The following is a 25082-nucleotide window of genomic DNA, read 5'->3' as shown; positions in this document are numbered from 1 at the left end:
TAGGAACCTTACACCCGTTCCCCTTTTTGCCCCGCTTACAATCTATTTATGTAACTCTGGTTGCTTGGTACCCAATTGTGGTGCAAATTGCTTTCGTACTTTGCGTGTGATATGCAGGTTATATATACCCTGTACTCTCTTTCTCTACTAAAGGAACAACAACAATATGCTTAAATGCGAGATCATACGTTTGGGATTGGGAGAATTAGGGGAAATACCAGGGACTGTAACGATTATAATTAAAAAAATATAAATTATTTGTTGACCTTAAATCTTAGTTTTTAATCTAGATAAAATCAGAATAAAATAATAATTAAATGTCAATTTCTATATAACAATCATAATAAAATTGTAATGCAAAACATATTATTTATTAAATTTTTAGCTTAAAAATTGAAAATAAAAATTGATTGCATATTCGAAAATTATTTAAAATACAAAATATTTATTGGAAAAAATTTTTGTTTTAAATAAATGGTATTTTTGATATTTTTGGAATTTTAATTAAAAAATTATAAATAATTGGTATTTAAAACGGAACAAATACATTTTTAGTTAAAGATTTTGATGAATACTAAAATAAAAATACTTAAATAAAAATCGAAATTTAATTATTTCATAATTTTTTTAACAGGATCTAAAGTAAGAGTTCTTATTTTTGATTGTGATTAATGTTTGAAATCAATTTTATACAGTTTCCGGATAATACCAATCATAACAGAAAAGCTAAGTTTTTGGCATTCAATTAGAAAATGTTCATTATCAGATTATTTCATTTTTCTTAACTCAAAACTTTAATTGGAGATACCTGGGGAATACTGATAGGCTACTTAGATAAGGGAAATCAACTCTAATTTTGACTTTGCCTGCAATTTATACATATTTACACGAACAGCTCAAAGATCCCAAGGTCCTTTAAGTGCTGACATCCTGCAGGAGCGCTGTCCTGGGACTGCTTGCTCCTGGGATGCTGTTGTTGCTGCTGCTGCTGATGAGGATCATGCTGCGACTGTTGGGCAGGACAAAGACTTCGGTGGCGAGGCCAATGGGACTCATCGACTGGGATGTCTTGATGGGACTGCGATTCGGCTCCAGGCTGCTGGTGCGTGGCTGCCAATCCTGCACCACACCTTGAGCCACCTCTGCAGCAGATCGCATGCCAACAGTTTCCGCTCCAGCTGGCGTGCCAACTCCCTCCGTGGTCTCCAGTGTGCCAGGTGCGGTCTGTGTGGAACTCTGGCTCTCGTTGGACAGCAGTCGCGTGGTTGTGGTGACGCAACTGGCCGCCATGGTGGTCACCGAGCGACGCTTCCGCTGATGCTGTGACGTGGTCAAAGTCTCGATGACATTGAAGCTGACGATGGTGTCTCGCTTTCGTAGTGTTGTCGTTGCCGAGCTGCAGGTGGAGACGACTTCACCACGCAGATTCTGTTGCTGCTTGTTGCTCAGATCCGAGAGACTGATGTTGTTCTTCAGCAGTATCTCCAGGTTCTCAATGGAATCCTTGAGTGTGCTCTTCTCATCCCGCGTTATCTCCTCCTTCAGCTCCGTCACCAGCGTCTTGGGCGGCGCTGTGGGCGTGGCACAGCTCTCGGCATTCACATTCCTGAGCAGCACCGGCAGCGCTCCAATTGTGACGACACTGGAGCTGTTGGAGATGCTGGGCGTAATCCCCGTGGAGCTGACAGTGGTGCCAAACGAGGAGGAGATGTTATGCTGTCGGCAGAGCGATTTCCGACGCTGTGCCGTCAAGTTTTGCATATTCGAATTGAGATCAATGTCATCCTCATCATCGTCCTCGTTATCAACCAGATCGGCAGCTGTTGTGGCAGCCACCTCAATCTCTGTGGCAACTTCGGCTGGAGTTGTGTTTAATTGCAGACTCTTGGGTGGTTCTTGCTCCACAATTAGTGGTGTCGGCTCGGCGGGCATTTGCCCTTTGCCCTTGAGAAAGTAGGTTATCATTGAACCCTTGCCCTTGACATTGACACTGCCACGACAGGTGAGCTCGAAGCCACGACACTCGAGTATCTGCTGCATCTCCTGGGTCACCTGTGGTTACATGTGTGTGATGAAGTGAAAGTGTTGATTTCAGTTGGGAATGAAATCAGTAAGGGAGAAAGTGAAAGCATGCGAGAGAGAGCGAGCAAAGTTGATAACATAAATTCAACGTGACAAGTTCATTGGCACACACCTACACACACTAAATATTTCATGATAACACCCCAGCCCCTGCCCCTTCCCCCCCTGCCCTTTCACTGTGTCCCATTCGCTTAATAATTTATTTCCTTTGCAAATTTTCGTGCGCTTCGCTTTTATCGGCAAATAAAATCAAATACGTGTGTCTTTCTGTCTCTTTGTGTGTGTGTGAGTGTGTATCTTTGTATCTTTTCAGCTGTAACTGTAGCTGTATTTGTATCTGTGCGTGGGCACCTTAATGCCATGAAAATTGTATAAGCGCCTTACGTATACGCGGCGTATACGCAATGTGCCAAAAGTTGTGCCTGCTGCCTTTTTTTTTTACCGTGCTGGTCAGCTATTGATTGGGCGTGCAGGGGGCGTGGCAAGCACCACAGTTTGTGCCAACTTCTTTTTTTTAAATTTATTTAAAGCGACAAAAGTTAACTTGATAAATCTGCCCCAAAAGCGAAGCACTTAAGATGACCTTTGTTATACTCAGCACAAAAAGGGTAAGAGAGTTGTATAATTTAGTGGCATAGTATGTAAAACAAGGCAAGTTTATAAAGCCATCTCTTTTGTTAACATTGAATAAATATTACGTTAGTTATGACTGTTTCAAGTTTTTAGCAGCACAATTGCCTAAAACTATGCAACAGTTTTTTTTTACCATTAATAAGTATTTTAATATTACAGAATATATGCAGGGTCATTTAAAGTCGGGCTCGCTTGAATGTAACGCTCTCTAGTATTTTTAATTAATGCCTTGAGCTTACCTGTATGTGATCGACGAGTCCTGTGGAGTCCATGCGCGAGGCAACATTCACCGCATTGCCCCAGATATCATATTGTGGCTTGCAGGCGCCTATAACACCTGCTACTACAGGGCCAATGTTAATGCCTGTGGGAAAAAAGTCATAAAACAAATGGAAAAAAGAGTTGAGTGAAATTCTTGTAAATAAGTTTGTCTTAAATTTTTTAAAATACAATTTTCTGTTACTTTCTTAAGTCTGAACTTGAAACTTTAATTCCAAAAGTTGAAATTTTTAAAGAAATTTATTTTCAATTTAATTTATTTTTTTTTTTTTATAATTTTTTGGTTAATTTTTTACCTATGCGCATGCGAAAGTTGTTGAAGGAATGCATGTTGACCTCCTCAATCTTGTCGAAGAGTTGCAGCGCATATTCCGCCATGGCGGTGACATGACTGAAGTTCACCTGGTCGCAGGTGTTGACCGTCAGTCCCGAGGCGGCCATATATGTGGCACCTGTGCTCTTGATTTTCTCAATGCAGCTGCAGGGGGTTAAAAATTTGAAAATGAGTTGCCGTTGAGTAAATGAAAATGCCAGCTGAAAAGAGGTCGACTTACCGGAAACGTTCCTCGCTGAGCAGCTCATCGAAGTCGGCAATAATCTCGTTGAGCAGACGCAGACACTCGACACCTTCGTTATTCCCCTCCAGCTCCACGTAGAACTCGGAGAAATTTGGTATGCTGGCAAACAGGATGCAGACCGAATCGCATTGCTCGTGATACAGATCCTGTCGAGCAGTCAAAGGTGCCAAATTCAATTAAATGCAAAGAGAACACACACAGGGGAAGCAAGAAAGAGAGGGAAGCGAGCAAGAGAGAGAGAGAGAGAGAAAGAGAGATAGAAACGTTTGACGTGGCCAAAAAGTGTGTGGCAGCTCATGTGATTTGCTTAAAAGTTCTCTGATTGCGCACTTAATGTGGCAAGTTGTGTGACGCGACGCGACGCGACGCCTGCCACATTGTGGCAATCTGTGCCCGTTGCGCATTGAAGCGTTGCAAGCCACAAACAGGCCAGAAAGGCCAAAGGACATAAAATGCCGAAGGGCGAGGAGGGAGAACTACGAGGAAACGACCTCGTCTGCAGTTGACGTCTCGCTCTTCCTCTCTTCATCTCTCTCAGTTATACGCTTAAACTGTTATACTGTAATACACAGTGTTTTTCAATTTAAATAAGTTTAGATTTTCACGAATATCGTATTCCTCTGACTCTTCTAATTTTATCACTGTTATACACAATCTGTTATACTGTTATACAAAGCTTTTATACATATATTTGCTTAATATATAAATTTATACTTTTTATTGTATTCCCCTTTCTAAGTTATACTCTTAAACTGTTATACTGTAATACACAGTGTTATTCTTTAAACAATTTAAATAAGTTTAGATTTTAACGAATGTCGTATTCTTCTCACTCTTCTCATTATATCACTGTTATACACAATCTGTTATACTGTTATACAAAGCTTTTATACATATATTTGCTTAATATATAAATTTATACTTTTTATTGTATTCCCCTTTCTAAGTTATACTCTTAAACTGTTATACTGTAATACACAGTGTTATTCTTTAAACAATTTAAATAAGTTTTGATTTTAACGAATGTCGTATTCTTCTCACTCTTCTCATTATATCACTGTTATACACAATCTGTTATACTGTTATACAATGCTTTTATACATATATTTTCTTAATATATAAGCTTATAGTTTTTATTGTATTCCACTTTCTAAGTTCTACTCTTAAACTGTTATACTGTTATACACTTGTAATATATTCATTTTTCTAACGTCTTTTAATTATATTAATATGTCAAGTAATTTTAAACATGTTTGCTATCCCTATTTCTTCTGAATTATACTGCCCGACTGTTATACTGTTATACAGAGCAGTTATATTTATGTTTTAAAAAGCTTTCATTAATTTGAATACGTTTTCAGTTAACATATACCTTAATCTCTCACACTCTCTCTCAGTTATACATTTAAGTTGACATACAGTTGAACAAAACTATTATATTTATTTCATACTCACATCAAGGTGCTTTTCGCGGCTCAAAAAATGCTCGGCAACATGCACGGGCAATATATTTTCGAGCAGTTTACGATTATAAGCCTGTAGATGCTCCATATCCTCTTTCTCCTCTGTGAATGAAAAGAGCAACAACATAACAGAGATGTGGCGAGATATGTGTGTAAAAATAAAGAGGATAACAACAAAAAGATGAGAAAAAAAAAAGAACAGTAGAAAATAAAAAACAGGAGCGTGAAATTGAAATATCAGTTTATCAGTTTACCGAAGCGTGAAGCGCACAGCAAAGAAACGAACACCAAAGCAGAAAAACAAGTAGGTAGACGGAAATTGAGTGAGCTCGATTATAGGATACCCTGTTTGCTAGCTTAAATTTAACTAACTAAAAAAAGTTGCTGTTGCTTTACTTTAGTAAATAACTGTCTAAATTAAAAATTTTATAAATGTATAAATAAAAAATTCAGTTTCCTTTCATTTATTCTAAGTATAACTCTAATTCATTTATTTCTGCTTTTCAAATAATTTGTTATATTTTTTAATCTGTTACATAAGTATACAGTAGTTAGCATAATCGATTTATATGACTTCATGCCTACAGGGTATCAAAAAAGCAGAAAAAAAAATGGGAAAAATGAGCTGCATAAGCTCCGGCGCAAGTCAAACCGAAGTGCGATTGTTTGAGTGTATTAGTGAGTGCGCATATGAGTTTGTGGGTGTGTGTGTGGGTGAGTCTGTGTGCTTGGAATTGTGTGTGTGGGCGTGTGTACCAATACTAACAAGGGAAAAGCTAAAGGAAACACAAGAGACGAGCAGCATTCCGTTGGATAAACGAATGTTGCCAACGCTTAAAGAGAGGAAAGAAAGAGGGAAGAGGAGAGGGAAGCAGCAAAACTGACTTGTTGTTGAGTAGCTGTTGTGACAGTCAGACAGACAGAGTGTCAGTCAGTCAGTCAGTCAGTTAACAATTACAACTTTGCAGCGCTTTAGCTAATTAACTCCAAAAATAAAAAAAATGAATTAAAAAATTGATGTGGAAAGCAGCTGGTAAATGAGATGAAAACTCACCCGTTGCCTGCAGCTTCCAGATGAAGTCAAGTCGGTATGTGGCCTCCGTTTGATGGCTATGGAAGATTAGGGCGAGCATGAATGCAAATAGGAAGATTGAATCAATTATGTAGCGCAGCAGGGCTTCCTCATTCCTGGAAAAGTGCACCCGAAAGCAAAACAGTATCCAGTTATTGCAGTCCATTAAAGCATAATGCAACGTTGTGGCAGTTGCAAGTGGCAGAAGAGAGAGAGAGAGAGTGGGAGAGAGTGAGAGTGGGAGAGTTGACTGTTAAATGAAGGCAACACCAAGTGCTAAATACAATTTTAATGCAGTTTGCGGCTACTGTAAATGCATTTGCAGCAATTCAGCTGTGGCACGTGGCATGTGGCAGCAACTGTAGAAACTGTAAAGACTGTAGGTCTTGCCACCAAATTGCATTACAGCGTAATTCGTTTTCGTTTGCGTCTTCTTTCCATCGACTACTTCATTCATGTTGCATACTTACGCCAAGTCGGGACTCATTTCCCTGCTCCTTGCATACAAATAGCAGGAACAGGCCATGTAACTGAATGCGGCAACTAGCAGAAGCAGCAGCTTCAATAAAAGCCGCAACACTTGGTACGTGGCACAGCACATCATCGATAGCAATGTCAGCAGCAGGAATGTCTAAAGAGAACAGAACAAAATATGAGAAAATGTGGTATGTTGCCAATAAGCAAACAAATATTGCAAAGCTTCCAAATTTTAGAGAAGTTTCGATATGGTTCGATAGAGCAAGATTTCTACTCACTTCAAGAAGCCCTCAACCCAAGATTTTAATACAAATTTAAATTGAATTTTATACATGAAATACAGTTTTATTTTTCCAATTATAATAAATTCATTTTTTTGATAAGGAAATAATTTAACTTTCTCAATTGTTTTTATTTATCTAAGGATTAATAACGTTCAATTTCCTTAATAAAAAATTACGAATTAAATTTAAAGAATTTAACTTCGAATTATGATTTAACTGGGATTTCTTATTTTTGCAGCTTTCATTCGAAGTTTCGAATAAATGTTAAATTAAAAAAGCAGGAGCTTTGTCCAAATATATTTTTTTCTAAGCGAACATATTATAAAAACAAAATTATTTCGACTACTAAATAAAAAATGTAAAAATCCATTTAATAATGGAGATTATTTTATTTTATTTCACTTTATTTATATATTTATGAAAATAATTAATTATTATACGACTTTTCAAAAAAATTTATAATTTTTCAAAGAATTTATATAACCTAAATTATTCGCCATTTAATTACGATTCATTATCATAAAATTTTTAAAAAGAAGTTTCAAACAATTGCGATATTAAAAACGCACAAATATGCAGTAATATTTATTCCGAAGGCAACCTTTTTCTTTTAAGAACGCTAACTTACATTATAGGCCAAGTAGAAGTCATAGCTGGTAGTTGCCTCGTGTTGCAGTTGCACGGGTGGCAGCTGCTCATCCTGACTGCTGTTCACGTGCAACCAGAGCCATTCATTATGACGCAACTCCAGTTGCCGCATCGATTCCTGCAACTACAATTGAGTGTTAATTAGCCAAGGAAACGCACTCTCAGTTCGGGTCATCAAAATAAATGTGGCTCAATGAATAGCGAGTGAGACGCTAAAGTGCCATTAAATGTGGCCCAAAGTTGACAGCGAAATGTCAAAGCGACGTCGCTGCTTTGAACCCAGACAAAGAGTCAGGCAGACGGACGGATAGACAGACGGACAGACGGACGGACAGACAGACAGAGAGGCAGACAGACGCTGTTGCCTTTGGGGCAGGTAACAAGTAGCACATAAATGGCGCACACTTCATGTATGAAACGTGGCTCGCATTTTTTGTTCTCCTCGTTGCTGTTGTCTGGCCAACTTTAATGGAAAAACTTTTGTTTAGACGAGTCCCTAACAACAACAACAACAACATTGACAACAAATGATAAACAACGTTGAGAGCTTGCAACATCCTCGCAAAAATTTGTATTTTGTAAAACGTAAATTTCATTTTTATTATTTTTAAGTTCCATTTTTAGCCAAAAAGCCAAAAACTTTCAACTGATGACTAACAAATAAAAGATGGCAGGAAAGAAGGGGAGTTTAGGGTCTTATTGCCATAGAATGGGCACAAATTACGGACTTACGACAGAGAGCTTGACGTTTCGAGGGAATTTGTCATTGTTTATGTATTCCAACTAAAAGGCGCACATTACGAGCACATTTGTACAGTACTTACCATGGCCAGCAACGTGGTCAAAACAATCAGGCCAACTGTAGCCAAAGCAAAGAATTGCGACAACGTGCGATTGCTGTGAATGCGCCGCGAGAATCGTTTCATCACGATAGGAAGCTAAAAAGATACAATTTTATTTAAAAATTGGATGGTCGAAAAATATGAAATTTTCTAAACAAAAAAAATTTAAATGCAGAAACAATTTGGATGCCAAATTATGATCAAAATGACATTCCGCTTGGAAATCGGTTAATTTTTGATGAAGTTATGTGAGTTCAAAATTTTCGAAAAAATGTCAAGGGGTTGGTATGGAAAATTCAATGATGGATGGCTTTGAATCGAAAAAATAACAAATTTTCTAGATGACAAAAATTAAGATGCAGAATCAATTTGGATGCAAAATCATGATCAAAATGACATTCCGCTTGAAAATCGGTTAATTTTTGATGAAGTTATGTGAGTTCAAAGTTTGTGAAAAAATGTCAAGGGGTTGGTATGGAAAATTGGATGATGGATGGCTTAGAGTCGAAAAATATGAAATTTTCTAAATAAATACAATTTAAGTGCAGAATCAATTTGGATGCAAAATCAAGATCAAATTGATATTCCGCTTGGAAATCGGTTAATTTTTGATGAAGTTATGGGAGTTTGAAATTTTCGAAATAATGTCAAGGGGTTGGTATAGAAAATTAGATGATGGATCGAGCTAGTGGTCGAAAAATATGAAATTTTCTAGATGAAAAAAATTTAGATGCAGAATCAATGTGGATGCGAAATCATGATCAAAATGGCATTCCGCTTGAAAATCAGTTTATTTTTGATGAAGTTATGGGAGTTTGAAATTTTCGAAATAATGTCAAGGGGTTGGTATGGAAAATTGGATGATGGATGGCTTAAAGTCGAAAAATGTGAAATTTTCTAGATAAATACAATTTAAGTGCAGAATCAATTTGGATGCGAAATCATGATCAAAATGACATTCCGCTTGGAAATCGGTTAATTTTTGATGAAGTTATGTGAGCTCAAAATTTTCGAAAAAATGTCAAGGGGTTGGTATAGAAAATTAGATGACGGATCGAGCTAGTGGTCGAAAAATATGAAATTTTCTAGATGAAAAAAATTTAGATGCAGAATCAATGTGGATGCGAAATCATGATCAAAATGGCATTCCGCTTGGAAATCAGTTTATTTTTGATGAAGTTATGGGAGTTCGAAATTTTCGAAAAAATGTCAAGGGGTTGGTATGGAAAATTCAATGATGGATGGCTTTGAATCGAAAAAATAACAAATTTTCTAGATGATAAAAATTTAGATGCAGAATCAATTTGGATGCGAAATCATGATTAAAATGATATTCCGCTTGGAAATCGGTTAATTTTTGATGAAGTTATGTGAGTTAAAAATTTTCGAAAAAATGTCAAGGGAAATGGAAAATGGGATGATGGAAGGCTTTGAGTCGAAAAATATAAATTTTTCTAAATGAACAAAATTTAGATGCAGAATCAATTTGGATGACAAATCATGGTCAAAATGATATCTCACATGAAAATCAGGATAGTTTTGGCAAAGTTATGAGAGCTTGAAGATTTTGATAATGTATCAAGGGGAAAGTACGCAAAAGGGGATTTATGTGATTAAGTCATGATTAATTTGATATTCCGCTTGGAATTCGAATTTTATACTCTATATTATTTAATTTTCATACTATAATAATAGTGACTTTTGCTTACCTGAAAATTGATTTGATGACAGGCAACCAAAAAGACCAGGAAAAGCAGCAACAACAAGGCGCCAATGGAGAGAACCAAACATAGAATAGAGCTGAGACAGAAAAGAGATAAAGAAAGAAATGTAAATAAAACAAGATGCAAATAACTGCTCCATAAATTTAGGGCTTATGAAAGATGAACTCAACAGAGCAACTATAAAAATTAAAAAATCTGAAACAAAACTCACCTCTCAAAGACCGCAAATCGCATGACGGAAGTGCCCAATAAAACCAACAGACTGCAGTAGAAGTAAACGCAGAGCATGCGATCCGGTTCATTGGCATACTTTTAAGGGTATTCAAGGGATTAAGTTGAGGATTAGATTTGGCTAAGCTAGAGAGCTGTCTCACCTTACGCTCCAGGGCAACGCTCTTGAAGCGGAGCAGCAGCGACTGACAATGCTCGGCACGGAGATGATCGATACTCCGGGCATCGATGGCACGCATCAAGTACTCATTGACCTCGTCCTCGGGATCCTTGGTACTCTCCGCGCTGTCACCAAAGCCGAATCTGAAAAAAAATAAGTATATTAAATTTAAAAAAATAACAAATTTATGTTAATATTAAAATTAATATGTATTAAGAAGAAAACATTTATAATAATTGAAAACAATACTTAAAAATGAAAGATGCTTGATCCAAAACATTAAAATTAATTTTTTTTTTTGCTTATTTATTTATTTCTTTTAGCTTTTTAGTGAAGTAACTTTTATATAGCTTTAAAAGCTAGTAATTAAAATATTACATTTAAAATACAAAATTTTATTATTATTTTTTATTTTTATTTTTTTTTAGTTTAACTTTAGCTAAGATGGTTGACACAATACATTAATTTAACTATAGTATATTACATTAAAAAAAACTAATTGACAATAAAATTATAAATTATAAAAAAACGTTACTTAAAAAAAATAAATATTTGTTAAATAAAAATTAAATCCAAAATTAAATCTGGACTTACTTGGAGGTGTGCTTCTGTGCAGTGCCGTGTCCCATCATGCGTAGTTCCTTGGAAATGTTGCCATTAACTTGCAACCGATTGCGAGACTTCTTGTGCTGCAAGAGAATTTGAATTAATAATAATAGAATAATATAAAAAGAAAGTATAAATTAACTAACTTCACTTACGGGTCTGTAGATATCTCCTGGCACAATGAGATACGTTTCAATCTGATGATCCTTGAGATAGGAATTCCTTTCGGCTCCTTTTCCCACCTCCACTTCATAGTCGCCATCGAGACACTTGAGAGTCTCCTTCGTAATGTGCACACGTCTGTCCAGAATTAAAGAGAGCGATAGAGAGCGAAAGAGAGAGAGAGAGAGCAACTAATGAGGCAATAAGGTTGTGGCAAGATCTGGTAACATCGGGCAACATGTGGATATCTTAAGCGTTGTTATTGCGGGCAACCATTATGTCGCATTACATGCCTCCACTTGTGGCAGCTGCCTCCTTTGGGAAGCGTCTCGGTAAATACTTTTTAATGTCTTTCATAGCTGCCACAACAGCAGTGGCAAGAACAACGGCAGCAGAGGCAGCTTAACTCGGCTGCTTTATTAAATTGTCGTTTTGCAGGCATCGCAGTTGCCACGTGGCAGTTGCCGTGGGGCAGCAACTGCAAAGAAATTGCAGCAGTGGCAACAATGGCTGTGGCTGCAACAAACTGTGTGCCATGTTGTTGATTCCATTGATAATTACATGGCGCTTTGTTATGGATTGCCGCGGCAGTACTTGCCGCATTTAGCGTACTTGCCACAGTTGCCACAGCGGCGGATGCTCCAAATGTAATCCCGCAGCTAACGAAGTTTTTGCATGCCACAACGCTCAGCGCGTCTTGGGGCAGCCAAATTGCAGCTTATCAGGCAAGATTCCCCTTCCCTTCCCTCTCTCGTTGTCTTTCTGCTCATGCCCCAAGGGGCACTGCAACTATTTGTTTTTAATTTCACTCGAGACGGGCTAAAAAACGAGCTGCTCTTGCTGCCACACTGTCGCCTGCTGCTGACCCACATAAATTCAACAGTTAAGTCCAAAGTTGTGCCACAACGTGGGGCACATAAATATATGCAAGTGTATTTGCAACAAATTGCAAAAGTGTTGCCGCAACAGCAGCCATGAGTACCGACCAGTTAACTTGAGGGCGTTGGGGGCGTGGCATGCAACAACAACTCCATAATCGATTCAGCGATTGAGCAATGAATGGGCCAAAAAGGCGGCAGCTCAGTTCAGTTACCAGTTACCAATAACTTGCTGCAAACTTTACACACATCTATGCACCTGCTGTGTGTGGTTAAAGTATGCAAATTTGTGCAACAACAACTGCAACTGCAACAAAAGTAGCAATAACAATTACAGCCATTACAGCTGTGTATGTGTAGCATGGCAAAACGCCTCAAAGTAGCGACACTTGGCCAAGTGTTGAGAGTTTAAAGTTGCCTCCTTGAATGCAGGCAAAGAAACAGGAGCGGAATAGCCAAAAAAAGGGAGAATTTTCGATTAAAATGGATATAAATTACCAGAAGATGTATCACAAATAAATTCATAACAATAATAATACACAGGAACCACAACTGTTAAATTGAATAATAGAAAAAGAATCCGGGATTCCGATCTAAAATTAATCTAATCCAGTGTCAAAAGTACGGTAATCCCGGATTCTCATAAACCAAGTATGAAATACTTGAATCAATCCCGATTTTTCTCAACAATATTTTAATTTTTGGGGTTCTGTAATATTTGTTTCAATTAGATCTAGTAATTTTGGCTTATTTGACTTTTTTAATTTAGATTTTTTAATAACGTTGCTACTTTATCTACGTTTTCTACGTTTTATCTAAATTCAGGAATTATATCCTGAATACATGCTTAAAAAATTAAACATAAAATCAAGTTTTTTTAAAAAATTCAACTTAAAATCAAGTTTTTTAATTTAAATTGAGTTTCTTAAACTTTATTTTTAGAATGGATTTTTTTTTTTGTTTTAATATTTCTTTAAGAACTTTTAATGTTTTAATTCCAATTAAGAGATGTTTGTGATTCCAACTTATACTGTTTTAAATAAATCTCAATGGAACATTTTTGACAAAAGTCCGCTCCTGTTGCAAAGTTGTAAATTGAAGAACTCTGGCTCGGGCGATACCAAAAGTTGGCTTTAATTGCACCAACACACACACGTACACACACACACACACACGAATGGCCTGTCAAAACGGAAATGAGACAAACTTGTCAGCGGCTTTTGTGGTTGCCACATGGAGTAAAAGTTTTGCTATGCATTGGATTGTGGGCGTGGCTGCCTAACGCCCACTCGCAGCGATAAGAAGTGTACTGCTTTTCATAGCATACTTGTTGGGGCCACACACACACATATCAAAGCGGGTCAAAAGCATAATTCTCAGCTGTCTTAAAGTGGCACACGGCAACTGAGCACTGACCAAAGTCTGTTGGCTATTTCCCACAATTCTTGTAAGGCGTCTCTCCAACTGTCAGCACGAAAACAATCAAGCGAAATGTATTTGGCCAAAGACAAAGCCAAGACAGTGGGCAATGGCAATATATTGCCTGGGTGAGATGTGAAATGGACAAAGGGAAAATCCCAAAAAGGGATCAGCTTTGAAGTGGTTGTGGCTCCTGTCTCCAGACATTGACTGACACTAAGTAATTGATATGAGTAGCAGCTGAAAGTAAGTGAACTATGCAATTCTGTCGCCTGTCTATTAACTGTGAAGCGAGAGGAGTATCCAACGCTACTTACCCTGGAATGCCGCCGCTCTCCATGTGGTTGGCCAGGGTCACATCATTGGACCACACGTCGAATTGCCACTTGACCAGGCCCAATACGCCGCAGTGCACCCGTCCAGTATGGATGCCAACTCGCATATTCACATTTACGGCCATTACCTCTCGCACCAGACTGCAAAGAGAGAGAGAGAGAGCGGGAGAGTAAGAGAGGGAACAAAAGCCACACAATATAAAGCCACAGCTGGCATTGTTAAATTGTGTATGTGTGTGTGTGTGTTGTGTTCTACTCACGCTATTGCGTCTATCATATCGAGTCCCATTTCCACGGCACAGTGGGCATGATCCGGTCTCGGCTCTGGCAAACCGGACACACAATAATAACAATCGCCAAGCAGCTTAATGCGCAGACAATGATGCTCAGCGGCCAATCGATCAAAGCTGCAAGAAATGGCAATAAAAAAAGGTAAAGAAAAAGTTAAGCCAACAATAGACACAGGTGGACTGCTTTAAAGTTTTAGCTAAATGAAAAATCTAGCTCAACGCAACTTAAATTCCCTTAAAAAACCATATTTTTTTTTTATTTTTATTTTGTAGAATCTCTGCCTGAAAAATAAATGGGTTCCATTCCCCGTCATATTATTCTGAATATGTTTTTAAGCTCCTAAGGAATAAATTGCTATCCGCAATACATAATATTAAAAACAGATTATATATTTTATATGTCAACAATTTTTATCGATATAATAAATTTGATTAAAGTATTATAAAAACAATTTTTAATGAATTTCCTAGTTTTAGTTTTAACGATATGTTGAAATACGAACTTTAATTTTGTTTTTTATAGATTTAGAAAAAAATCTTTGTTAAAATTAATTAAAGATAAAAAATATATTTTTATTACATATTAAAAGTTAATAACCTGCAAACCTTCAAAATTTTGTTAATGGTTCGGTTCAGCGGTTCGAACCATAGAGCAAGACATCGGTTCGGAGAATCGCAGAACCTGTTCGGTTCGGGTTCTTAAGCAGCCTGAACCGGATCATGAGCCGAACCCTTCAAATTATTTACTTTGCGAACCCAAGCCTAAACCGAAAAGGTATTACGAGGTTCGGTTCAGAACCGGTTTGCAGCTTTGGTTAATACACTTTTTTCGATAACATGAAATTTTTTCCTTTAGTCCGGATTAATATATTTTTATCAACTGGTCATAAAGTAATAATTAAATCCTGCCTAAAATACTAAAAAAATTTACTTAATATACTATACATGACAATCTGTACAACACTACTCGTTAAATTGAAATTTAAAAAGTTAACAAGCTTAATGAATGATCTATATATCTGCCCTTACAGCTGTCATTAGTACAGATTGTCAAAGGATTTTAACTGAATATTTACAACGATTATTTACTGCAGCACTAACACTAGCAAACAGTCAATACATCCGTTGCAAATACAGTTTCAATAAAGTGCCTGACAAACAAGCGAAAGGCTGTGAGCGTACGTATTTGCAGGCACTGTTGTTACCACCCAACGAGCCTAAGTTCGCCTGCTGGCCATGTGGCACTGTTGTTGGCCAGCTTGCCAACTTGCCAGCTTGCCACTCGAATGTGCAATTAAATTGAACCATCAGCAGACTCAGCGCCTCTGGTCGGTGTATCTCCATTTGTTAGACCCTTTGACATGTCCGCAGGGGCAACAGCAAAACAACAGTAAAAACAGTGAGAAGAACAACATGCAGACATGCAGAGACCAGAGACCAGAGACGATGTCATTAAGTGTGCCTTCATCTTGGTCAACTCACCGTGCAAAAAGCTCGTTCAGCAGACGCACCAACTCCTCGGCCGTGCACTGGTCCGAGAGGCTCGTGAAACCGCAAATGTCCGCAAAGAGAATGCTGCAAAAAAAAGGAAGAAAAACAATTACAGAATACGTTGAAGAAAACCAAAAAAAAAAAAAAAAATACCGAGCTACAATACAGTCGAGTAAGCCCGTGCTATGGATGAATATAGTTTCTTAATTAATTACAGAGACTTTTTTTCTCGATATTAATTGAATTTTTCAGCGCAGATAAATATCTTTATCATGTGTTCCCAAATATTGGATATAGATATTAATTGATCTTGTAGTTAGTATTTTTCTTTTGATTTGTAGGAGTCGAAGGGTCCTTCACGAAATTATAAAATAAACTTTATCTGCTTAGGATTTGTAGGAACATACAAAAGAATATTTAAAGTGTCTCGCCCTTACACTGATAAAAAAAAATAATTTTTTGTTCTCGACGCATTTTTTTGACAAAAAATACAAGTTTTGAGAAAAAAATTTATTTTTAATCCTTTTAAGTCATTTTTTAAAAATACGCCAAGAACTAAAGTTCTTAGAAATATAGAAAATATCTTAATTGTCAGACCACTCATTTTTGTATTTATTTCTCTTTTTCCTCTCTTAAAGTTAAGTTTAATTTAAATTTTAAAATATTTAGGTCAAATATTCTTGATTTTTAGAAAACTGTAATTTTTTTCAGTGTATAGTATCTGCAATCTAGTTGTATAAGTATATATGTAGGTAATTTATGGTATTTTCTACGCTCTCTGATAATTTTTTTTAATCTGATTTAACACTTTGAGCAACTTATAAACAAGTTGTACTTTTCAAGTACCGGGTCTTAAAACAGTTGAGAGATGAAGTGCAAATTTTACAAGTTGTGGTTGTTGTTGTTGTTGTTGTGTGGAGTCAAGCATAGTTCGTTGTTGTTTTGTTCTGTGTAAAGAATGCTTGAATTTATTCAACTGACTTCAGCACTTTAAGATAACTTTATGAAAAGGTTGGAGTTTAAAATGTGCTCAGCTGCAGCTGCTGTGATGAGATCCTTGGCCAGTTAAAGGACAGCTGAGAGCAGCTTAAGCGCAGCTCAGCGCGTAATTTAATACAGCAAAAGCGGCGGGGAAAGAGCCAAAAAGGAAGGCAGTCAAAAAAGCCAACAGGTGCGCCGAAAAGTATGCTTTATATGTTGTATTTAAATGCGCAACTTGAACCGTGTGTGTGCGTGTGTAATTGTGTGTGTGACAGATGGTAATGTGCAGTTGTTGCTTGACATACATAAAAATTCATTGGACGGGTTACGCACACACACACACACGGACAGACAGACAGACAGACGTACAGACGCAAAGCACGCATCAGAGAAAATTTATTGACTTTACATGCAAATAAATTTATACACAGCGAGTGGGGGAAGGTGGGTGGTGGTGGAGAGGGAGGTGGGGGGACACATACCTGACATTCTCGTGACGCTGGATGTAAATCTTATGGAACTGCGTGTCACGTGGCTGCCCCGCAATGTCGTCCTTCATCTCCATGGCAACGTGACGCGGCAGCACCGAGAGCAGCAAACGCTCCTGCAACGAGATAAAGGATAACTCAGCACATGTGTGGAAAGTGGAAAGAAGATAAAGAGGTGACAAGGCAAACAAGCACAAAGCTGGCAAGTGGCAAGCGGCAAGTGGCAAGCAAACGGGGCCAAAAGTACTCGTAACTGCCAAAAGGCGACGCCAAAATTATGCTATGCCAAATGCGTGACTTGAGTCAAAACAGTCAACGAAATGTGGCAGGCAACAAGTCATTTGCCACGCCCCAATGCCCACGAAAACTGTCGCCAGGCATTGCCTGCTCTTTCTCTCTCTTTCTCACTCTTTTTCTTCTTGTTTGCAGTTTCATTTGACTGGCGACGGCGTCACTTTGATGATGAACTCGATTTGAGATTGAATGCTCTTGGCGTTTGCCTCTGCTGCCATCTTAACTTGGCTTAAAGCCTTGACTCTAAACTCACCTGCTGTTGATTCTCGCGCTGTGTCCGCAAACGCGCCTCAATGCATTGCCGCGTCTCAATGAAGGCCTTTCTCTGGGCCTTCTCTTTGGGCCAATGCGTGTAGATGCCAGTGAGATTGGCCAACAACAAAGCAATGCACGTGCAGAGCAGCTAAAATTAATGATCATTATAACACACGCAGACATAGCTATATATACACATGTGTTCATTTAAATAGATCCTAAAATTATCTATTTTTTTCCTTCAATTGTCTTTAGAAAACCTTGAATATTTAGCAGATTAGACTTAAAATACTTTTTTGGTATATAATCTAAACATATTTTTAATTGAAATTTTTTGACACATTGTAGTGGACATAAAAATAGGTGCGTTATGGTTTAAATTAAAAAAATGCGAGTTCATTGTAGAATTGTAATTTAATTTATTAAAATATTGGATGTATATTGTTTGTGATAACTAAAATCAAAAAATTTCGTCTTAAATATATGTTTTTTTCAATAATATAAATTTAGGCAAATTTTACAAGATATTAAAAATTAAATAGTAAAGGTTGTTATCTATATTTTCAAAAGCTTTTGCTTTTTCTTTAATTAAAGTATAGATTTTTCTCTCGATAAACTAGCGCCAAAAAATGTGACAAAGAAAAAAATATTTAAACAAAGCGAATTGAACCAAAACATATACTTGAATATTATTTTAAGTCTCATTAAATTTTAACTAGGACAATCTCTTAACATAATCATTGAAATTTAACATTTATAAAATTAAAAAGAATCAATTCTTTAAATTCAATTTAAAAAACGCATTATAAAATCAACATATTTTAAACCTATTTAAATGTCCACCTTTGTATCTATCTGTATAAATATATAACTGAATGTTTAAGTATTATAAGAGTCCAGTTACGAGCTGGACACACGCAGCTTTTCCTCTCGATTTGATTCAATTTTGTGCCAATTTAATTTCATTTATTTATGTTTTTTACTCGCACGCTCTCTGTGTCAGCGTGTGTGTGTGTGTGGGAGTGTGTGGGTGTCTGTGTGGGTGTACGTGTGTGTGGGAAGTTGTGTCGTGAGTTGAATAACAGTATTTATTGTCACGAACATGCCACATTCCCATCGATAACCATTTTCACAGTGACAGCATTAAAGACAGAAATTCTGAAATTCTGAAATTCAGCAATTCACTTTAAATTGTATTTTTAGAAGGGAGACTTGCAACACCCACACGCTTAGTGTGTGGCATGCAACAGCAGCAGCAGCAGCATAATAGTGAATTTTGCGGCTTTGTCTCTGACAAAACCTGTTGATAGATGTAGTGCACCACATGATTTGTGGCAGCCACAAACAATTGCTACAACATTCGCGATTTACCTCCTGCCACAGCAATGTTGCCTGTGGTTGTTGCGGCTGTTGCAACGACTCCGCCTCCGTCGGTGGCAACTCCTGCAGCGAGTATTGTGTGTGGAGACAGGTGTACAGATGCGTGCCACTAAGCAGCATGCCACCGATGAGCGACTCACGCAAACGCAGCGGCAACATCGTGTACGTCATGTAGATGAGCACAATGCAACATGAGCTGCCATTGAATGATTTGCTGTCAAAAGAGAGGCAGATAAATGAGGGAGACAGGCAGAGAAAGAGGAAGAGGAAGAGAGATAAAGAAAGTTAGTTAAGACAACTTGCCACTGTTTGTTTTTGCCTCTCTAATTGCTTATCTGACAGCCGTTGCGTGGCATTGTTGTCATCTATTTTTGGGGCATGAACACAATTAGCGTGCCACAAGCTGGTGGCATGATTAATTTCTATGCTGCCAGGCAACAGCTGTGAGTCACTTTAACACCACTCTGCACCACTTTAACACCACCTCCAATACCAACCTGGGCTGCATCGCATAACTAACGGCTATTTCAATGGCCAGAAAAGTGCCCAAAATGACGTAGGAGACGAGCACCAGGAAGATCTCATTCATGGCCGGCTTCGAGAGAATGCACAAGAGAACTGCAAGTGAAAAGAAGAGACAATTTTAAACAAAATTTATTATAGTTTTTATTAATTTGTTTAGGTCGCAAAAACACAGAAAAATTAATTTAGTCTATTTTAAAAAATAGCCATAAGAATTAAAAGGTGGACAATCTGCAACAATGAAAAATTTCAATCAAAAAGATAGAATTTTATGGTAAATATATTATAGCTACTTTTTCTTAAACATAAAATTTACTAGAATATTATTTCAGATAGTTTGTTTTAATTCAAAACCATTCTTGAATTCTTTAGGTTTTCTATTTAAATTTATTTACAATTATCTTCAATTGTTCATTTGAATTTTTATTTTCTAATGTTATTATATTTTAAGTCCAATAACTTCTTGTATTCACTTTGGAACACAGTGGGATTGAATAAAAATCTGTTAAGTAACATTTGATATTTTCGTATTAAAAATTTCTAGATGTAAGGAAGATTAAGTTCTTAATTATAATTTCTAGGTAAAAGAAAATATTCTTTTATTTCCTTAAAGGTTTTGGAAAAACTCTGTTTAAATTCATGAGCGTTAATTTAAAGAAAATATTTTCCTTTTCTTAATAAAAAAAAATTAATATTTGTAAATTTGTTGAAAACAATTTCCTAAAGTCTGCACCGTTTTTCTTTTTTTGTTTATGTTATAAATCATTTTATTTTATTTTATTTTGCGTTTTAATGCTACGATTTTTTGAGTGTAGAGATGTGTGTGTGTTTGTGCGTGTGTGTGTGTGTGTGTGTGTGTGTGGAATACTCACATGCATAGACAATGGCACAGATTAGCATAACAATGAGAAAAACGAGCACAGACTCATCGATTTGCGCCATCATCGAGAGCAGCATGTGAAAATAATCCAATGAAGACTCGAAATTATCCGACAAACCAAATAGACCAGTCTGCTCCTCCAGCTGCTCCTCTTTCCCCTCTTTCCCCTCTTTTCCCACAGCTGTTTTGCTTCTGTTGTGTCCATCCAACGGCGTCAGATTGAACACTTCATCACGTTGACTGTCATTGTGGTTGCTGTTGTTGTTGTTGCGCGTATTGGTAATGCGTTTAATGCTAACAGCAACATCAACAGCATCAACATTATCAACGGCAGCAACATCAACAATCGCTTGACGCTGAAGCGGCTGAAACTGCTGCTTTTGGCCACGTTTGTATCTGAAAAAACGGGTCAAAAGGGAGACATATCAATAAGCTTGGCATTAACTGAGCCTAACTCAATACAAACACACACACACACACACACACACACTATTCATCTTGACTGCATAAATATGAGAATATAAATCGAAAAAAGAACACACACACAAATCAAAATGGAAATGAAAATGAAAATCCACAAATCGAAATGTAAATGGGAATAAATTTCCAGATTCAAGATTGTTTTTTTTGATGTATTTGTTGACTGGTTTTTATTTTTATTGCTTTGTTCTTGAGCCAACAAATATTTGTTAGCCATTTTGTCATGACTCGCATTTCAATTTGTTGTTGTGCAGTCTAAATTTAACATCAAAAACAATTCGTTGCATACTTTTATGGGCAACTTGTCGGTGATTGTGTTTGGCACGTGGCTAAAGGTGTGTATGCGTAATGCGTGGCCTAAAGAGCCCAAACAGGCTGTCAAAACGGCAGTTGCCACTTGCCACATGCCACATGCCACTTGACTCACCTGGCTCTATGCTGATGCGGCTTGTAGCGATGCTTGTGCTGGCGTCGATAATGTTTACGCTTTTGACGGCGCACCGTTTCGCTGTAGCTTGCCACATTATCGTGCCCCAATTCGTTGCCATTTGCAATTTGGCTCATTTGCTGTGGCAACGTTGGCGTTGTGGCATGTGTCGAATTTTCAGCAGTTACCGTTCCATTGCCATCCAAGAAAAGACGCTCCAATCGAATCGTGGCCGACGTGCCACCAGCGGTGGCAAGCGCAAAGTTCCGTCTCAGCTGCAGCGTGGTGAAGACAATGTGCGTGCAGGACAGCGCCAGGATGAGAGTCAGCAACAGGGCCAAGATATGCGTGGTATTACTCTGATTCATGCGCAAAAAATAACGCTGATAGAGCATTTCCACCTGTACAAATAAGCAGTAAAAGAAATACCAGAAAATGAAAAAGAAAACCAGAAAATGAAAATGAAAATGAGAAAGAAAAATATTGCCATAAGTAGCAGCAAATTTGCAACTGTTGCAAAGGGATTTGAAACGATGCTAAGCTCACAATTTGAGTCTAAAATGGAATTCACTTAAATTTTCCATTTGAATTGGCTGGCAAAGCGTTAAAAATTGTCATTGTAAGCAGCTTACCTGCAAATTCTTAAACTGATGCGTCGAGCAGAGACGCAAAATGATGCGATTCAAGCGATACCAGAACGAGATGCTCGGACTTGCCGCTGTGGTGCCCGAGGTGCTCGGATTGTTTGCCTCCAGGTTGCTGCGACCATCGCCAGCATCAGCTGTGTGGCAAGAGAGAGAGAGAGAGAAAGGAGAAGAGAGAGAGGTTAGAAAAGTTGCTGCAAATTGTAATAGTTTCATGTGGCCACATTTCACATTAATATGCGACGAAAGAAAACCTTAATATCAACTGCCAAGAATGCATACACACAGAAAAAAAAAAAAGTATTTCAATATTTAAATTTCTATATTTCAACTAAAATATATTTTTAATAATTTATTAAATTAATTTATGATTTATTTCAAATAAAGTATTTTTTAAGCTGTATGCTCTTTAATTATAGAATATGCATAAAGATAAATAATTTAATTTAGTATGAAATATAAAATTCTAACATATTAAAATTAAATAAAGCACATTTTTTCATAATTTGATAATAAATTATATTTAAGCGGAATTTAACAAGCTGTTGCAAATTTTTAAACTAACGTTTAGAAGCTTTATAAAATTGTCTGTCTCAATTTTATATTACAAGAAAAATTCAATAATACTAGTCAATATAAATGTGATTGATAGTTCTAAATTGAATAAGAAATATATTAGAAACTTTAAAAAATTATTTGTCTCAATTTTATATTACAAAAAAAAATGCAATAAATCTAGTCAACATAGAAGTGATTGACAGTTCTAAATTAAATAAAAAATATATATTTGATTTAAATATTTTCATAAAATGTTCATTAAATTTTCAATTTAAATATTATTGCTCTTGACATAAATAAAAACACAGCCAAATACACTCTCAGCAAAATGACATAGAATAATTTAACAAATAGTTAAATGAAACGCGTTATAAAATGCATTTAAATTGTACTAGTCAAAAAAAAAAAAAAAAATTCAGGTCTATTTTTTAATTAAATCAAAACGTTTTATAATTTATTTTAATGCGTTTTTTAGTTCAATGTAATATTTTAAAGTTAAATGTGACTGATTTTATTTTTACTAATTGTTTCTTTTATTTCTCTGGGTGTAGGAGCTGCCTTGCAACCTGCTCCAGTTGCTGCCACATACACACTTGCCACACATGCTACACTTGCAACTTGCCACTGTTAGCATTAAATGATTGGCAAATTGCAGATTGAAATTTCAGGCATCGAATTACATTGGCGAGTTAATTTCGCCTGCATTTGGCATGTGAGTAGTTTAATATATGGAAATGATATTTGCAACTTGTGGCTGACACGCTGCCACAAATTTGATTCTGCATGCTGTGGCACATTCGCTTATCGCCTTTTGCCTTTCAATTTATGTTCTTGTTGTTGCAGTTGTTGCTGTTGTTCGGGGGCAAAAGAAAAACTCGTTATGAATGCAACACACAATGCCATAAAATGTTGTAAAATCGTTCAACTGACCCCCATAAACCGCAAATACAACAACAAGCTGCAACAACAGCAACAACAACAACGAGTCGTGTCACCAGCATACATTGTTGTTGTTGTTGTTGTTGTTGTTGTTGTTATGTTTCTTATGCTCACATGCATCAATAAATAAATGCCAAACGTGATTATGTAAATTTCTATAGAAATCTGTATCAGAGACGCAAGCAGGCATGCCCCACTCAATATGCCACTGAGTGGCAGTCACACACACACACACACACACACACACATGCATAAGAGTGTATTTTATAGAGCGTAGATATTTATACTCGTAACTAAAATAAGTAAATGTGGCAGAAGCTTCACATGGCAGCCAAGGCAACGGGCAAAGCAGCTCACAATGCTAAGCAGCTACAAAATGTGGCATGTGGCAGGGACGTGTGGCAATGCCATTGCATACTTAAAGGCTGAGAAGCTGCCTCGTCAAATTCAATATGACAATGACAATCAACTTGTGACATTTGTCTTGCCTTGCCACATGCTTGTTGCATAACGCACACACACACACACACATTTTTATTAGCTCTGCAGGCAGCTCAGTACTATGAGAATGTGTCCTGCAAAGGACATCACATTACAAGCTTAACGTGACATTGTTGTTGGTGTTATTGTTAATGTTAATGTTGTTGTTGCTACTCACATTGTTGCAACAGTTGCGTCTCGTCGCGTTGATAGATCATTGGGCTGTGGCAGGTTGAGCTCGAGTTGGTTGAATCCATCGACTCATCAATGTTGCAGCGTGTGATGCCAGCCTGCAAAAGAGACAGAGAAAGAGAGAGAGAGAGACAGAGAGAAAGCGACTTGTCAGTGTTTGTAAACATATTAAGCATACGACACATTGCCTTGCATTTTGCTTACTTAACATGCAAAACTCATAGATTCTACTTAAACAATAAACAAATTGCCGTCCATTTTGCTTGCTACACACACAATAAACTAAACACTCCCCACTCTTGCCACCTTCTTGCCACATGCAACCAACTGCACCCACGCAAATGGCCGAGAAGCGTCGCGTCGCTTTTTGTGCCATCAACTTTTTCAATTGACTCTCGACAACTGGCGAGCGACGTGTGCAAATTTAAACACACATACACACACCCATACACCCACACAGTTGTAAAGTGCTCTCTTGTGACTGCAGTACAATATGAGTCTGTGTCTGCGTGTGTGTGTGTGTGTGTGTGTGTGTGTGTGTGTGTGTGTGTGTCTGTGTTTGTGTTTGTTTTGCAAGTTGCTTGTTAGCTAAACCAAAGGTGTTAACTTTTTTGTCAAGTGCCTGCACTTGGCCAAGAGAGTGAATGAGTGGGATAGAGAGAGAGTACAACTTAGTCTAACAAAGCAAGACTTTTAGCCTAAATGATAGGTTTCCCACTTTACCTTACTCAACAATTCTATATGTTCTAACTTTCTCCATAGCCCCCACTCCATTCTATTACTTCTCTTCCTCCTTTCCTCCTTTCCTCCTTTCCTCCCTTCTTTATTCCTCGCTACTCTCCGTTCTTTTCATATCCCTCATTTTCACTCCATTTCTCTCCTTTTCTTTCCTTTTCTCTCCTTTTCTC

General features: G+C 37.2%; 1 protein-coding gene across 1 annotated transcript in view; it reads right to left on the bottom strand.

Annotated features, from left to right (window-relative positions):
• Positions 1–827: 827 nt before the first annotated feature.
• Positions 828–25082, bottom strand: part of LOC117786906 (adenylate cyclase type 6) — a 26781-nt gene continuing 2526 nt past the window's right edge. The window contains exons 3-27 of the mRNA XM_034625323.1: positions 24161–24272; positions 21994–22142; positions 21362–21762; positions 20447–20748; positions 19550–19670; positions 19044–19266; positions 17671–17820; positions 17118–17239; positions 15646–15738; positions 14134–14280; positions 13856–14014; positions 11226–11379; positions 11068–11162; positions 10457–10616; positions 10294–10391; positions 10068–10158; positions 8341–8454; positions 7497–7640; positions 6578–6738; positions 6090–6223; positions 5028–5137; positions 3549–3718; positions 3291–3472; positions 2955–3079; positions 828–2052 (exon numbers count right to left, since the gene is read on the bottom strand). Of these exons, the coding sequence (XP_034481214.1) occupies positions 916–2052; positions 2955–3079; positions 3291–3472; positions 3549–3718; positions 5028–5137; positions 6090–6223; positions 6578–6738; positions 7497–7640; positions 8341–8454; positions 10068–10158; positions 10294–10391; positions 10457–10616; positions 11068–11162; positions 11226–11379; positions 13856–14014; positions 14134–14280; positions 15646–15738; positions 17118–17239; positions 17671–17820; positions 19044–19266; positions 19550–19670; positions 20447–20748; positions 21362–21762; positions 21994–22142; positions 24161–24272 (4854 nt within the window). The 3' untranslated portion in view covers positions 828–915. The remainder of the gene's footprint in view (positions 2053–2954; positions 3080–3290; positions 3473–3548; positions 3719–5027; positions 5138–6089; positions 6224–6577; positions 6739–7496; positions 7641–8340; positions 8455–10067; positions 10159–10293; positions 10392–10456; positions 10617–11067; positions 11163–11225; positions 11380–13855; positions 14015–14133; positions 14281–15645; positions 15739–17117; positions 17240–17670; positions 17821–19043; positions 19267–19549; positions 19671–20446; positions 20749–21361; positions 21763–21993; positions 22143–24160; positions 24273–25082) is intronic.

Source organism: Drosophila innubila (assembly GCF_004354385.1).
Source record: "Drosophila innubila isolate TH190305 chromosome 3L unlocalized genomic scaffold, UK_Dinn_1.0 0_D_3L, whole genome shotgun sequence".
NCBI classification, from domain to species: domain Eukaryota; kingdom Metazoa; phylum Arthropoda; class Insecta; order Diptera; family Drosophilidae; genus Drosophila; species Drosophila innubila.
The sequence above is the reverse complement of the archived record's forward strand: the minus strand, read 5'-3'. Positions and strand labels throughout refer to the sequence as shown.